The sequence below is a fragment of the Sturnus vulgaris genome, chromosome 4 (genome assembly GCF_052056855.1).
Source record: "Sturnus vulgaris isolate bStuVul1 chromosome 4, bStuVul1.hap1, whole genome shotgun sequence".
Classification (NCBI taxonomy): domain Eukaryota; kingdom Metazoa; phylum Chordata; class Aves; order Passeriformes; family Sturnidae; genus Sturnus; species Sturnus vulgaris.
Genome location: NC_142246.1, coordinates 74,542,374 through 74,559,230, shown reverse-complemented (window position 1 = coordinate 74,559,230; position 16,857 = coordinate 74,542,374). Strand labels below are relative to the sequence as shown.

Below are 16,857 nucleotides of genomic sequence, written 5' to 3'. Positions count from 1 at the left end.
GTCATGCAGGCATTCCAAGCTCCAAAATGTGGGTGTGGAGGCCAGTTTCTGGGTGCAAGTTAGAGGTGACCGTGGGTGTAGTAACTGCTGCATAACCCCATACGGAGTGTAGGCACTGCCTGCCTGTCCGGGAGATCTCATAGCTGGCTCCAAGCTTGTGGCTATGGCTCAGTACGAGCTTGGAGCCAAACTCGAAGTCCAGCAAACTGGAGGAGTTTCAGGCACTGTCCCTGCTTGGCCTGGCCGAGCAAGAAAATTGTTTCAGCTTTTCTCTTGCTCCACGGGCTCTTAAGCTGGAACCAAAACCCAGAAGCGAAGGACAAAGATGTTTGGGTCACATAGGAGGGCATCTGAGAAGCCCCCAAAAGCAGAGTTGCTGTGTTGGCTCAGTGCTGTGCTGGCAGCCGCTGCTGGGCTCTGCAGAGAGTTTTCACAAGGTCCCTGCATGCAGCACTGACTCACTGCAGCCGCAGCCCCTGGAACATGAACAGCTGGAGCAATTTCCAGCCCAGAGTTTTCCAAGTTACGAATGTTGGTGAAAGGAGAAATGACACTGAGAGTTTTTAAGGATTTGGTTTTGTAAAAGACATCTGGGTTGGAGGTTTGTGTTACCTCATAAGCATCTGTATGTTTCATGTGCTGGTATTTCACTGGATCACCTGGCTCCGTCTTTGTGTTTGGATTTCTCTCCCATGTGTCTTCACTCTTGTCCTGAGCCTTCAGCTTTCCAGAACGAAAAACAGTTTGTAGCCTTTGCAAGCACCCTTAAATGTCCCCCACCTCCTCCCAGCTGCTCCGTTCTCTTTTGGCTCTGCTTTAGGGATGTTTTGGAGGAGCTAGGAGATGGGGCCTTGGAGGAGTTACAGGCAGATAAACTCTGTGCAGAGAAGCCCTTTTCCACAGAGATGGGAAAGAGCAGCTTCCCTGCCTGAAGGTGGGAGGAAAGAAATCCCAACTTTCAGCAAGGTCCTAAAAAAAAAATCCCAAGAAACTTCCATCAGACTAGTGACACTGGATTTTCTCTTATGCCTGTTCCTGAGAATGCTTGAGTGCCATGAGAAACCAGCTCTTGGAAAGGAGGGCTGTGGTAATGTTCTGGGATTCTTTGTGCCGAGCACAGCTCCGGGCGTGATGTCCCCTCTGTGGTCTCACCACTGGTGATGTGCAGGAATTCCTTGCCGTTGACTGCAGCCATAATCCACTATGTGCCAGCCAAAATCCCAGCCTGGCAGCACCCCCCTGCTTTCCATCACAGAGGGCCAGGGATGGAGAGAACCAAAGCTGTGGCATGTGGTTTGCAGAGCTGGTGATGAGCAGAGCCCAGCTCCGGTGACGAGCACAGCGTAGCGCTGGTGCAGGGCCTGATACAGATCAAAGGTCTTTGCAGTTATAATGAGATACTCATGCATGGCAACTCTGGGTATAAACTCAGCTGCTACTGTGTGCTTAACTATGGGAAATGGAGCAAATCAGGGCTGAAGTCATTGTGTCCCACCTCAGCTGCGTCTCACAAATAACAGCCTTGAACACCCTCGTCAGCAAATCCATTTCCTGTGGCTGGCAGCAGCAGGTCCCAGGCCGGGTGTTCTCTGCACTGCCAGGGGTGACACGGCACAATGAGGTACAGTTGGGAAATATTCACAGAGCCTGCTCATGGGAACGCTGATGGGGACAAGGCCATGATGGGTGTCTGGCACCTTTTGTCCCTGCCAGTGGAGGGGAGCTCTGTGGGGGAGGGCTGTGCTGTGCTGGTCACGGGGAAACTGAGGCACGCTGTGACCAAAGCCGTTGTATGTCCTGCAGCACAGTTTGGAGGCCGCAGGAAGCCACGGCAGGGAAAGAGGAAGATTGGATAGTACCTGGTCATGTTCCCCCAGCTCACAGTATGCCTAGTGGGAAATGGGGGGGCTGAAGGCCAGGGCTCATGGAAGAGACACCAGACAAGGGAGGGTGACAGCCTTGTGGTTTTGTCCCTCATATTTGCAGGTGACATGCCTCAGACCTCCCTGACTCAGAGACTTGCAGCTCCTTCTGGTGTCTGTCCAGACTTTTCTGATGCATTCTTGCGGTTCGGGCTGGATGTGGGGCATAGTAAGTTCATTTTCCAGCTGAATTTACATCACAGAGCCTGACATCTTCCACACCATTTTCCTGCTGGAGTCTCCTTTACTGAAGACTGAAGAGCTTTCCCTGAAAGGCTGGATGCTTTGGCACTGCTTCTATTAGATAGAGCTAGAGGTTTGCTGCTGATAATCCTGCCACAAATTCAGAATTAATCACAGCATAATGGAATCTGGTAGTGCTGGTTGTTAATTCTCTATTGAGTCTACATTCCCGTGTTTGTTCTCATTTGTTCTGATCAGGGCCATTGTCTCTAATATTGCTGCATAAAGGGTAAGAAATAAATCAGCGGTGTTTAGCTTTCCTAACCATCTGCTCTGGCTCCCATCCCAAACTCAGTTTTTAAGTTGGGCACAGTTTGTGTGATTTTGCCTTGTGACGGAGAACAACTCTTGGGAGAGGAGGAAAAAGTGACTCCTGATCTCACTCCAGGGATCGATCATTCCAGGGGTACTGCAGTTGAACTCACCAGGTTGTCATGCCTGTGATTAGGCTGAGCTTTGGCAAAGGTACCACAAGGAACTGCTTTCTCTCTGGAATAATTGGATTAATGCTTTTAACAGCAGTGTGTTACTTGGAGGTACAAAGCACTTGGTTTGGCCATGGAGTTGATGTGCTTCGGTGGCATTTGGTCCCACGAAGGTCAGTCTCCAACCTGTGGAGGCTGTGATGCACCCCTTGGATCGTTACTGAACCTTCCTGTGGAGCACAGCCAGTTGGTTTTAAGAGGTGTTGTTAATGCAGTGAAATTCAGGGCATTTGGGAGCTGCTGCATTGTCACAGATGGGACATACATCTTGTAAACTATAAATTTTTAAAAATTATTTCGCATCTCCATTGCTATGTGGGCCATGTGGCAGAAAGCATGGGATAATTCCACGGCTTTCATTATAGCGCACACATCAAACATTTAAAGTCCACGGGTGGTATTTTCAGGAACTGTTATAATAATTAGGAAAAGAGAATGGGTTTAATAAGAGTGGTAAATGGTGATTGGCAGCCAGACCCCATCCCTCCCTGCAGACCCATCTGCACGGCACATCTGGGAGCAGGGAGGAACATGTTCCATCCCACCTGCCCTGACTCTGAAGGAAGCTGGAGGGGGGGTCTGGGGTCAGTCTGGGACACAGCAGTGACAAACTTGAGGAGAAAAATCTGTCAAGTACACAGAGAAGCCCAGCCATACCCTTCCGGTAGCCACTCGTGCTCAGTCTCTCGGCAGCTGTGGCTTGGGTGCTCAGGGCTCATAGAGCCCTGTGGGCCCCAGGCTGTGCCAGGTGAGCACAAAGGGATGTCCCTTCCAGCGAGGACCGGGGCCAGAGCTGGCAGCTGGTGGGACGTGGCATGGCCTTGCCTTTCTCAGGGACCTGGTCACGGGATGCCTGAGCCAGGCCTTTGCAGTCAGGCACTGCTCCCCCTCTGGAGTCTAGCAGATAGAGGTCTGCAATTTTTTAGTGCACTCCAGATGTCAAGATGAGCCATGAGAGGTAAAATCATGACCTCTTACTCGAAAGTCATAATGGGCACTCTCATCTACTTAATCGTGCCGAGCAGTGCAGTCCCTAGGAGCAGCTCCTTGCCGTGGGCTGCATTGTGGTGTGGAGGGCAGCTCTGACAGCTGGAAATCCAGTCAGGCTGTATTGATTGTGAGCATCTTCTAAGTGATGAGATGTCCCAAATTACACCCAGTGGAGGAATATTCTGGAAAGAGGGTTCCCGTGACTGAAGTTTGATACTCCATGCACAGCAGCCATAGGCAGGATTGCTTCCTGTCCATATGGGGCAGTTTGGGGTGCTTGTGCTCACCCACTCTGGTCCCCATTCATTCCCTGGTGCTCTCTGCAAACCGTTGGAATTCCTGGTGACAAGCAGCAGCTTTGTTCAAGGTGGTGGAGGTCCTTATGTAAGATACCGTGGAGGGGAAGGACAGTTCCAGTGTGCCAGTGAAGAAGATGTTGAATAATTAGCTGCTTCCTGCAGCTGCACGGTGTGTGCTTCCAGGTGTTAAATGGACAGTGCTCAAGTCAGCAGCTTGAGAAAGCAGCCAAGGTGCTGGCCTGGGAGCCACAGGCTGGCTTCAAGCACCTCGGGGCTGCATAAGCCCCACCTAGGAAAGGCTCTGGTTCAGGTGGTGCTTTCAGCTGAGCTGTCCTTTCCTTCCCTGGGCCAGGGACTCAGAATCACAGCTGTGGTGACCTGCCGGTCACCGGCCACCTTCGGGACAGGCCACCAGGCAGGTCTCAGCAGGGAGCTGGAGTCGCCACTGGCTGTCACCGTGCTCTGCTGCACCCTGAGGTGCACGGCCAGGCAGGGCTGACCGTGGGATGGGGGAGACACCCCCTCTTTGCTTTGAGCTGAGGGCTCCTCACTGGCCATGGCAGCCAGGCTCTGGATCTGAGGAAGCACTGTGATCTCACCTGCCTCCCACGGGGACAGACACCCATGGCTGGGGTCCCCTACGTGTGTGCCCTCTAGCCTGGCATGGGGCAGCTCTTGTCCACTGACCTAAATTGAGGCTGAGCAAAGAGAGCAAGCAGCTGCCCCACTACTGCTGCTCTGTTTTCAGCATGGCTCGAGCATCCCTAATCCCCACGGATTTTGTATCTACCAAAACAGCTTGGGCCCATCAGTAAATTGCAGTGGCATATGGTCCAGGTTTATGAGTAATCTGGCACACGCTGAAGGCAAGGAGGACGTCATCCTTCAGCAAATACAGAAAATATTTGGGGTGGGGGGGGGGGACGACTATGACTGTATTTAATGTAGTTGATGAGAAAGCTGTGAGAAATGTTTACCTTTGAAGCCAGTCCTGTTTCAACTTCAGCTGCTGGGAGAAGCCGCTGTGTAACAGAAAACAAATAGAAGTAACAGGGGAGTCCCACAAAGGTTTTGTCACTTAAACTGAACCCATGGGTGTGTGTGGGGTTGGAGGGGAAAGCAGGCAGCTGCTGCCACCCTGTATAAAGCCAGTGCCACATCAGCCACTTGGAGCAGTCCTCATCAGTTCCCTACAAGTGAAGTTCTCTAGCTGGGGCATATGCCAGAGGCACAGCTTCATCCCTGAAGAGAGGAGGGAAGTGCAGTTTTAGAAGCTCTGGGAGGAGGAGCCTGATTGTGGACACCTTGGTGGGCCTGACCTTGTTGTAGTGGCAGTGGATGTCCCAGCATGGTTTCCAAATGTTCTCTGATGACACAAGAATCACCTTCCAGTGTCAATGTACTCAGCATTGGCTTCGTCAGGGCAATTCTGAGGAATGTCCAAATCCTCTATGCAGTCCTGTCCTGGCAGGAACGTGAAGCTGTGAATGGTTTGAGCTGCACCAGCCAGTGTGACAGCCCTTCTGTAAGGGCTGGGGTCATCCCCAGGCTCTGCTGACATCCCCCAGAGACATCTGTGTCAGAGCTGGGACATTTCTGGGAGCAGGAGGACATGGAGACTGGAAGGGACTGTGTTGGGTAAAACGCTGTGGCAGCATTGTGAGAGCTTTTCCTTGGCCCCTGATTGCTCCCTGGGGCTCAGAGCAGGGATGCTGCTGTTCCCTCCAGCTGGGTTGAGAGCTAGCAGTTTCTCTTCTCTCTTCCCTGCTCAACTGCTGTGGGCTTCCGGAGCCTCATTGTACAGAGGGCTTGAATTTCCTTTCACTCTTCTTCCCAAAATCCATGTTTCCTCAGTATGTTTGGAAGCCCAGCTACAGGAACCTCGCTCTCACAGCCTCCCTACACTGTGTAATGCTTTGGCAATGCGGAATGTTTTCTTTGGTTGCATAGACGTGGCTGTGACATTCAAGGGGGAGTCATCTCCAAGAGGAGCTCCTGTCCTGTGGCCTGGTCAGCAGCATGGAGAAGAGCACAGTTGGCTCTGAGTGCCACTCTGCTCTTGCTGCCAGCTGCCACTTGGAAACACCCCAAACTTCAAGGAAGGTTTGGCCTCTTTAATCCAAGAAAAGGCCTCAAACAGCTCACAAATAACTTAAACCTTGGGCTTTTAAAACTTTAAACAGAGCCTTCGAGACTGTATTTGTTCAAATCTTGTGTATCTTGGTGGCTCAGATTTTGAGCCCTTTGCTGCAAGCTTTGAAGCAACACAGTGTGCAGTTTAAAAGGAGCTTTGCTTTTTAAGTGGGAACTGATTATTTTAGGGCTGGGAATTGTGTGTTTTCTGTCTTTGTTTTGCACAGTCCAATTTTGAATTTTGGAAGCTAAAGAAAGTATCTCGTATTATAGGGTGGGATGCAGGCCGTGTGCTCTCAGCAGCAAGATGGAGCAGAGTGCATTGTCCCAGTGGGCGTGGCGTCTTTGTGGGACCGTGCTGAGACATTGTGCCGCTGCTGGGGCAAGTCACTGGAGCCAGGAGCTGAAGTTTCCTGCAGTCCCTGGATATCCAAGGGCATTTGCTCACAGTTCTTACTTTAAATGTCTATTGACAGGATCATCACGTGCTCCATTGCTTTGCTGCTGGTGGTGTGTGTGTGTGCTCAGATGGATCAGGGACAAGTCCCCCTTGCCCCCTCCAGGTCGCCCTGGTACAGTAAAGGCCCCTGTTGCCCCCGCCCTGCTTGGTGCCAGGGACAAGGACATCTCAGGATCTGTGCCTCTGAATGCTGAGCTGTGTGCCATGCCTGGGAACTGGTCCCACAGTGTCCCCTCATGGTGCTACTGGCATGAGGGAGGGCACGGCTCTCAAGAGGCGCTTGCTGGCGTTTTTCAAAGTGTTTGGGGAAGGGCTGAGCAGCAGAGGTGTGGTCTGCGGTTGTCCCTGCAATTCTCCTCTGTTTTCATGTGGGTGGGACACTACCCATGATCTTTCCAGCTGTGTTGACAGGACATCTCAGTGTGTTTGTAGCCGTGCACAGGCAGTGTCCTGGTGTTTGTCTGCTGCTGCTGGACACATGCTAGGCCCTGAGAGCCGAAGGAGTTAAACTGCTTCCAAATAGGCCTCTTCATGCTAATAAAGTACCTTGGAGCTGGTCCAGCAGGCAGACACCTGGGTATTATCCAAGCATCTGACACCCCTAGAGAGCCAGAGCCTTCATGAGCTTTGTACACTCTCAGAAATCTTAGAGAAGAAAGCAGGCTTTCCATAGAAAATGGATTTTCAGGGCTAGTGAAGGACATGACGTTCAAGATCATTGCTTTAAAATAATTTCAGCTGCAGTTAATGTGAAGCAAAGAAGAAAAGAAAACCCAAGACAGTGAAAGGATAATTAATTCTGAGTTGGAGCTGCAATTTGGAAGGGCTGTATTGTGAAGTGACCCTTTGTCCAAATTATACCCCCACTGGCTCTTCTCAGAGAGCCCTTTGCAGTGAAATGTTGTGTTGTTTCACTTCTATACTGAATGCTTGTTCTCCCCTGGTGTTACAGAGTGACCTTGAGTTCAGCCTTTCAGAAAAGGGCCCACTGCAGTGAGGAGTTTCTGCAGGGAGCCTTGGCACAGGCTGGGCTGAGCAGAGCCCTCTGGGGCCAGCCCCCCTTTCTGTGCCACGGTAGGACGGAGCCTGGCTGTCCCCTGGGCTTATGGTACCCTGCCATCCGTCCTGCTTTGTTCCTCTCTTATCCCCAAACCACCAAGCATGCACCCTCATTGAGAGAAGTTCTGCAGAGCCTCTTTTAGGACCCTGGACTATCCCCTTTGAGCAGCACAGTGTCCCTTCTCCCGGGGTTTCACCCCACAGAGCTCTAAGGGAACTTGGCTCAATGGATCAGCCTCTCTGGCTCCAACCTCCTCTTGCTGGTGTGTGTCTCCTCCATTCCTAGCATGTGTTGTACTCAGGTTCTCCAGAAGCTTAGAGATGCTTTTGATGAGGAGCTATTTCAGGGATTGAAGCCTGTACAGAATATGGTGTTTATTACTGGGCCATTCAGATGTAATTTTAATAATACCTGGTTTTGGCCTACTTGCTCTTCCTCAGCTTACAGAGAAACCAAATAAAAAGCGTCGAGGCCAGAGCTCTAATGAGAGTCACATTTTGGACATCAGATCAGTACAATAATGCATTTCACACTGTTGTTTCCTAATTTGCCTAATCAAATAAAAGGAGATGAAGCATCACAGAGCCCAACCTCCCCGTTCAAACAAGGCAGTGCTGAACCCATCACTCGGTGCTTAAATTAATTTTCCCCACACAGGTTGGCCAAAGCACATAATTTAATCAGCATCTTGCAGCTTTGTCAGTAGATAGCATCTATCCCAGGGCTGGCAATCCCAGGCAGCTGTCCCGAGGAACCACAGAGTGCCTGGATAGCCTAGAGAGCTTTGGGGAAAGAGGGGAAGGTATCTCGGGCCACTGCAGTCCGTGCTGTCACAACAGGCTATGGAGCAGACAGGTCTGTGCTGTGCTAAATCCCAGGAAAATCCTTGCTCCAATGCCACAGTTAGAGCAGATGGGGCTCCCTGTGCCCTCAGGAGATGGTCCAGAGAAGCGAGGGCTCTTGTTGGAGCTTGGGCAGGTGCTCGGGGCCAGGGTGGGGCTTGAGTAAATGCTAAAGCCAGCGGTGTGGTCAGGGAGCAATTTCTCCGTCACTTAGTCCCGTCTTGTTACATCCCGAAATGGGCAGGACCCGTGCTCCAGGTACAGCTGTGTCCCTGAAAGCAACTTAGAAGCAGCATGCTGTTTGGAACAAGTTCTCCTAAATGTTCTGCTGAGCAGTGCTGCAGGGAGCTGGGTGCTTTTTGGGTACTGCCCAATGCACCACCCAGAACAAAGCAGTTCCACTTAGAGAGTGATGAGACTTGGGAACCCCACAAATGCTGCAAGGCTGGTGCCGTTGCAGATGCTTTTCTCCTACAGTGTGTTGGAGAACTTAGCAGAATTTGAGATTGTGCTTTTAAAGGGGAACCAATCACTACGTTGAGTTTGAGGGGTTTTTTTTTATAATTCACTGGGAGTCAGGAATAGCATTTTGGTGTTGGTGACATCAGAGCAGATGTAAAAATTGTACTAAAACCCCCCAAAGTATAAAACCATGTTTGAGTTCTGTTTCTCAGGAGATTTGTCCTGGGCTTGGCTGTTGCTGTAGAGTACATCCAGCTTTGCAGGTGGGGTTTTTGCCTCAGAAGGTGCGTTTGATCCCAGTCCCAGAGAGGATGGCTGTGGTTTGTTGCAGTGGGCCCCTGGGCCCTACTGGTGCAGCCCAGAGCTCCCCAGAAGGCAGCAGCAGCCACAGGCCACAGCTGAGCAGTCCTGTGCATTCCCGTTTGGGAAAATAAGTTAATTTACAAAGTCAGGCAGAGCAAGCAAATTAAAAAACCCCCAAACTATGAATTAAATAATACAATTTTGGTGCAAATGTGGAAATCAAGTCTTGCTTTTCCATGGGCTGTGGAGCCATCCTTGTAGCACAGGAAGAACCATTGTGAGTTCACTGCCTCCACCCAAAAAAGTCATCAAGTAAAGGCAGTTTCTCGCATCCAAAGTCCCTCATTATATTAAAAAAAAATTGCAGCACAAAATTTACAAGTGCATCATAGGATCCACTTGCACTGTTAAACAGATGGCACCTACACAGGACTCAAAATAGATAACAATTTTAATTGAGCCAATGCAAAATAGATTTGTGAAATTTGTAAAATGGGGCATTCCAGGCCTGCTAAGGCCCTCCCTAGAAATTGTGACATTAATTTTGTAACGGCACGAGAGGTGCTCAGAAGCTGCTCCGTAGGAAATGAAGCGCTGCCTTGCCTTGCTCACTGCAGCCTCTGAGGTTTCTGTTCCACATGCTGCCCCTGCTGTGGCTTTTCCTGGGAGTGCTGTGCCCACCCCTTTGGCCACGTGGCGCCGTGTGCCCAGGGTCCTGCTCTGGTGCAGCTCCATGGCCAGAGCCCTGGCTCTTGGTGAGGACATCACAGCCGAGTCCCTCGCTTCGCCGCCACTCGGGAAGGGGACGTAGCTCTGCCCACACCTGAGCTTGGCATCTGCAGCAGGTGGACTGTTACCTGTGCCCATCCTGCTCCCAGGGCCGCATTGCCACGCCCATTTCTGAAGCCCAGCAGTGCCTAGAGGGGAGGTCAGAGACGGGTCCTGTCTCCCAGCACTGCAGAGCTGAGCTCCCAGATTTCTCCTGAGTGGCTCGCTCCTCTGGTGAAGGAGAGATTTCCTAAGCTGAACTCCGGAGGCAGGTGGTGCTGGTGCCTTTGCTGCTTCCCAGTGAACTGAGGAAAACACCTGTTCTGCAGCAGAGCAGGGTTCCTGTAGTCATGAGGCAGCACTCAGTGAGAAAAGGATCAAATGGGAATTTTTCCCTCATTGACTGCACCTTTCTCTGCAGTCTGAATAGTGACCAATAAAAGAGCCACTTCTTCCCCAGCTGGAAAGGGAGGTTTGGTCTGAAATGACATGATACAGAATTCCCAAGTTCTTCCTAAATGTGCAAGAGAAACAGCAGAAAGAAAAACCTAACACCTCCCCTACTTAGAACTTCCACCTTTGTTTTTTCCCTGGAGTATGTCAGCATGATTTAAACCATGAGGACGTGCTAAGGTGACAACAGTAACCAGGGCAGTCTGATGTCACCACGGGTTTTGCAGAGGCTAGACACTTGTGTTCTGGGAGTTTGTGAGAAGCCCAGGAAAGAGATGCAAACCCATGCCCTGCATGAGGTACCGTTGCTGAGAGTGGTCAAAGGTAATGTTGTCTTTGCCACTAAAATCCAGCACCCTCCCCTAAGTGGGTATGCACCCCTGTGTGGGAACGTTCCAGTGTGATGAGGCTGAGTCAAGTGTGGAAAACAAACTGCAGCGTGCGAAATGCAGAGCTGTGGTGTCGCATTAGGCATGATCAGAGGAGGGATGCAGCACAGAAATATGCTGCAGGAAAATCCCCAACAGGAATCAGTAGCAGCCAGCCGAGGCTGTCCTAGGCTGCAGTGCCTAGGGCTCAGGATGAGCCCGCATCACAGCACTCAGAATTCCCTTCCATTTCGCCTTGGATCGGCCTGGCCCGGTTCCCCCAGGTTATCCACAGCAGGTTCATGCCTGACAAATGCTGTAGCTTTTGCTATATCAAAAAACTGAAAGGGAATATGGTAAAAATTAACTTCTAGTTCATATTAGCTCCAGCCAATTCATTTCTGCTATTATCAAAATGTATAAAACAACCATAGCTTTGTTGTATTGAGGATGTTCTTATTCTCATGAATTCTCCCTTGTCTCACTGGTGAGAGGAGCCCCTCAGGGTTGCTTGGTGGCATTTCTGGGCTCTTTGTACACGGCTCTTTAGGGTTCTCTCAGGCATTCTGAGTACTCTGCCAAGGAAGTCTTACTTCTGTCATCTGGATCGGTGGATTGTGTATCACCTTATGCCTCTTGCCCCCCAGATTATTTGTGTTGGACATTCTACACTGTGTAATAAGGAAACTCTCAGGTATTATCTGCACCAAAATGCTAAGTGTAACATGCTGTGGTATTGTGCCACTTAGAAGGGAAAAGCCGTGTTGAGACCCAAAATGCAGTTTTGCTCGGGATCAGCCTTGAAGAACTGCTCGTTTCACGGTTTTCAATGGACACAGACAGAAAGGACAAAAAATGGTCAGTGCATTTCTACCTGTGTGTCTCAGTTGGTTACAACTACTCCTTGAGAGACAGCAGATAAGTTTAAGGGGAAAACCCTCTTCCATCTGCATGTTGTCCCACTACACAGCACAGCTCAGAACATGAGCCAGCAATACCTTGGAATGTGTTGTGTGTACATGGAAAATGAAGGAAAAGTAAGAGGGAGCCGACTGTGTTTTAACCCAGCATCTGCTGAGCTCAGTGCTTCCAGCTGTGCTGCCTCAGCACGTTGAGGAGCAGTGCAGGACCTCACCTGTGTCCTGGCACACCCTACCCAGTGGTGGCTCTTGGTCTTGCGTTGGTCTGGAGACTGCAGAGATTTAGTCAGGGGCTTCAGCTCAGCCAAGGGCTTGCAAGACACGCCCAGCTCAGGGCCAGCGCCAGCCAAGCTGTGGTTCTGCAGCCACAGGACGTTGCTGTGGGCGCTTAGTGGTTCTGGTTGTGTGGCTGATGCTCCACAAGGCACGACCAGCATCCTTGTGGTGTTTGAACGGTTCTCCCTGGTCGTGGGCAGCCGGGACCCCTGGATGCTGCTGTGGCAGCTTTCCTGGCCGCACTGCGCACGGGCTGCCTCTGGAAGTCAGTACCATGGGTCACCATGGCGCTGGAAAATGGAGGTCTGAGCTGTGGGAACGATGGGGAGGCTGCAGGGGAGGAGAAGACGGAAATAATGACTGAAACTTAGATAATAGTTTTATTTGTAGTCTAATGTGCAGACATGGCTGTTGCTGATGAGGCTACCAGTGACATAAATAAACTCAAGCAGAAGATGTAAGCGAGTGGATAAATGTAAAGGCATCTTTGGGCAGTGCCACGGATTTGGACATGGACCAAGAGAATTATTTCTGTCCCTTGCGATTCCAATGAAGAGCACAAAGGAGATAATTAGCCCAGGATGCTCCGCATTGCTCTTTCCATCTTGTGCACATTCATGCCCACCAAATGTGAAATGTTCGCCTTTTCCCCTCCAATGTGATGGTTGTTGAACTTATTTTTAGTGTCATTTGATAAGCCTCCCTGCTCGCAGAGAGACATCCCACTGACCCAGCCACTGGTCATTGTCTATACCAGTTCCCATCAAAACGGGCGCGCTTTGTCAGGTTTCGACTCGAATATCCATTCTGCCTCTGAAGTACAGTATCGAAAGTGACTGGATCATTTGAGCCTTTTTCTTCAGCTGCTCCCTCCTTCCTCCCCCACAGTGTTTCCGCTCACGCTAACATAATTTGGCATCGTCGACGTGACACGACACTGGTTTTTCTAAAAAATTATAATACATACATTGTCGATGTTTGGTGATGGCCGGCGCTCCCATAGATTTAATTTCCGAATTGATGGGAAGAGGTCTTCCCCAGTGCGGAATCGTACCCAACGCTCGGCGCCCCCTCCGCCGCCGAGGAACGCACATACAGTAATAGGTCATTCAATGTCAAAAGGCATAAAAAAGATGAGCAAAATCTTCACAGGCTGCTGCTTGCTGTTGCCTTTAATTATATTAATTAAACTTTGAAATTCTCATGCAAAGAGAGTTGCTGGCTTGTGACGCTGAAGAGCCCTTGGAGATTTGTGGGGGGGAAAAAACCCTGAGATACCAGCTTAGTGGCTACTGCTTTTTTTAATCTAAAAAAAAAATACACAAGCCTACGACTGCTAGGTATTGTTTATGGATGATGATGTTTTATGCGCTGCTGAACTGTGAATGCAGGAAAGGGGAAAAAACCACCAGCCACAGTGTCAAGGTCTTGAAGCATCAGTCCCTCCAACGCGGCTCGAGATCTCTGCTTACAGGCTGTCTTCCCGCGGAATAACGCTCTAGTAATTCCTTCCTGTCCCGGGTGCATAATGAAAGAAAGGTGTCTTCAAAAACTAAAGGGCAAAGTCTTGCTCGCTACTGATACCTCGAGGCATCCTGTCTACATTTTGTCATGCGTGTGCACTTTTCAGTGTTAGAGTGACAAGATTTCCAGTCAGAAGGTTCCCGTAAGGCACGATGGAGGAGCTGGCGAGGGTTGGGGATCTGACATGGCTCTGAGGCACTTGGCTCTGTGCCTGCTTACCCTGGTGGGAATTGTTATCCTGTGCCCGTGGCGAGTAGTCCCTGTGTAAATACCCCGTGCCTCCGCCGCAGCTGAGGAACGCTGCATCGCCGCTAAAAGCACGTTGCGTCCTGAGAATCTGTAGTCTTTTAAAAACAGGAAGTAACAAAAACAGAAAAGCATTCTCATCTTTGGTGTCTGTGCTGTCCCTGCGGTGTTGCACAGAGCCAGGCACACATGGCAGTGCTGCTCTCCGGGGCACGGGCAGAGCCCCAGTGCGCAGTTGGAGTGCGGGCTCCCAAAGCAGGGATGCAGGAACCTGCGGAGCTCAGGCTGGAAGATGGTCCAAGGGATGTGAGGAAGGGCTCGGTTCTCTCAGCTGGGCAGGACAGTGGCAATGTGGCTGTCTCTCCTCCTGGTATCCACTTCTTCTCTACTGAGAGGGAACTCGGGTGAAGTTGATACAGCGGCCCTGAGGGAAGAGAGAAGCACTTACTGGTGGAGTAGCACACAGACAGAGGTTGCTGAATGCTAGGAGGAGGCTGTAATTGAAATTCAGATGTTTGGGAAAATAACAAACCCATGAAAAACCTTTTAAGAATTAATGGAAATTACCCAGAGTGAGGCACCACATTTGCCTTACAAATGCGGGCTCTAAGCAAGCGCGAGGACACGGGCGACACATTCCAACACTCCCAGGCCTTCTGCGAGCATAATTCACAAATTCTGGCAAGCTGCAGTGAACAAACCCAAATCCATCTGCCCGTGGGAAAGGAAGAGCACGGGGAAGGCAGATCCTGCCCCCAAATGTCCCCCGAGCCAGGTCCTCACACAGTGAGCACAGATAGATGTGACTGTTAGGTAGCGAAGCTGCTGCTGATCTCAAACGACATTTTATTACCAATAACCCTAGCTCTGCAGCTACAGACTTTACTCAGGATCTGTAAATTGCTGTGCACACAGAAGGAAAAGGGGTTTCTTGTGATGCCATATCCATAACAGAGTCCAGGTGACTTCTGACAGCTTTCAGTATAGCATAACTAAACAAATCCATCTGCAAAATCTTAAACCTGTTTTATTCACTTGGAGCTCATTTAAATGCCTTATCTCCCACAGGGTCATGGGCATGTTGGAGTAGGGTGTGCTGCCTCAAAGCAGCTCTCCGGCACAGCAGCAATTCTTTCCCTTTGGTCACAGGCATCTGTCAAGGATGGTGCCACGTGAACAGTGCTGGCTTTGGAGCAGGCGGCACTGCTTGTGCTCTGAATCCTTATTTCTGCTTTAAGAGATGCACTGCTGGAGGGAAGTTACTGCTTTCTGCTCAAACCTGTGAGATTACGAAATTGCCAAATGAAATTTGGGCTGGGTTTCATATTTCTGTCATTTGTTTAGTTTAATCTCCAGTTTTTCTGGGTATCAAGGAAGGTGATAGCACACAGCTATCTGCCACGACACAAAGCGGGTCTTGGCTGGCATGAGAGGGGCAGTGTTCTCATCAAGGGGTTTCCTAATGGTTCAGTGCTGGTTCTGTCAGCTGTTTCAGAAATACAAAACTGGTGAAAAGGTGGGGACAGGAACTGTAGGAACTTCTGGCTGCCACCATCTGTGTTATAAATGTAGAAGAGATGCAGAGAGATAAATCATCGAATCCTTTAGGCTGGAAAAGCTCTTAATATTAGCCAGTGCAACCGTTCCTTCATTGCTGTGAAGGCCACCACCATGTCCCCAGGTGCCATACCCACATGGCTTTTCTGCCAGGATGAGTGGTCCCAGGCAGAGCAGGGAGAGAGGAGAACCTTAAACAAGCACTGCCCTTTCTGATTCCCCACTCATCTCCCACATCTCTGCCCCCAGCTTCTTTATTCCATGACTCATGGAGAAGGGAGGAGAGAAGGAAGTTTTGTGGTCAGGCAGACTGTTGCCTGTGTCACTGGAAGGGAAAACACCCTGAGCTGGGGAATCTCAAGAGCCCTAAGAAAGAGCAGCTCTCCAAACACTGCCAGCACCAGACAGAAGCATGTGGTAGCAGATACTCTGTCAGTTTAAGTGGGAACTTCAACCATTTGCATTCTAGGTGGGCAAACCGAGGCATGCACAAAATAAAAGGCTGATGTTCACTTGTCAGGGGTTTATCACCTCAGATCAATAAGAGCTGCAGGTTTGCATTAGTAGAAACAGTGATGTGACCAGCAGCACTGTCTCCTGCAAACTGGTATGGAGAAAAAGCTGCAGACTCACTTAAGTCCTTCCTCGAAAGGCATCCACAACCTCCCATGCAGCACTATCTGTGTCATCGTTGAGACCAGCTCTTAGAAACAGAATATTAATTCTCCTTCTGATTAATCTGACCTTTACATAAGCAACTATTTACTTAAGTAGAAGCACTGTTTACTAAACATTAGTCTCACCAGTCTGGCTTTAGAGTTCCCAGTTAAAACATGTATGTTCCATGTAACCAATTCCATCAGTGCATTCCCATCCTGGTGGCATTGCCAGGATACCCCAGTGTGGGGAGTTCCTGTTAGACTCCTGTCCCTGAGCTCGATTAAACCATCAATCCAACCAATTTGAGTTCTGACGTACCATGCCTTGTAAATCACTGGCTCATAAACCTTAACAATACCAACATGTAGTCGGTACAAAATTGCACTAAATTAGTGGTTTAGCACTAGAGTAATTAAAAAATGAGTTATGCATGCATTCTGTGATCTTTGTAGGGAATATGAGAGCTATCTCCATGCACCAGATCCAATAGGAAAAACCTCATCCTTCATGCTCACAGATGCACCAGAGGTACTGCAGGGAAAGAGTGTGCCAGGTCTTTTAACAGTAACGAAGAAGAGGAAAGAGCTCTATGGCAAGGGGGTTTACCTAAGAAGGAATTCTTTTCTGTTACATCCAAGCAATTTCTTTAGTTGTTGAATTTCTTACTGAATCTAAGTTAAGGGCAAGGCGTAAATTCTTCCAGGGCATGGGATCTCAGGGAGTGGGTGCTCGCACCACAGCCCAGGTTAGAGCCTCCCCTGGCAATGCCCAAAACGAAGGGTGCCCAGGCACCAGGAGGCGCCTGCAGGAGCAGCTCTCTGCCTCGCGTCCCTCTCCAAGCCCGTAAGGCTCTGTGGGCAGTGCTGGGGGAGGAGAGATCACTTTA

The 16,857-nt window shown here is 50.0% G+C and overlaps 1 protein-coding gene and 1 long non-coding RNA gene across 3 annotated transcripts in view; one reads left to right on the top strand and one right to left on the bottom strand.

Moving 5' to 3' along the window:
- The window catches only part of LOC148224118 (uncharacterized), a 207,760-nt gene that overhangs the window by 158,199 nt on the left and 32,704 nt on the right, over positions 1-16,857 (top strand). The gene's annotated exons all lie outside the window — the stretch shown is intronic.
- Positions 12,346-16,857, bottom strand: part of ANTXR2 (ANTXR cell adhesion molecule 2) — a 73,726-nt gene continuing 69,214 nt past the window's right edge. For both annotated transcript variants that reach the window (XM_014892052.2, XM_088164379.1), the window contains exon 17: positions 12,346-14,178. In XM_014892052.2, coding sequence (XP_014747538.2) covers positions 14,140-14,178 — 39 coding nt within the window. In that variant the 3' untranslated portion in view covers positions 12,346-14,139. The remainder of the gene's footprint in view (positions 14,179-16,857) is intronic.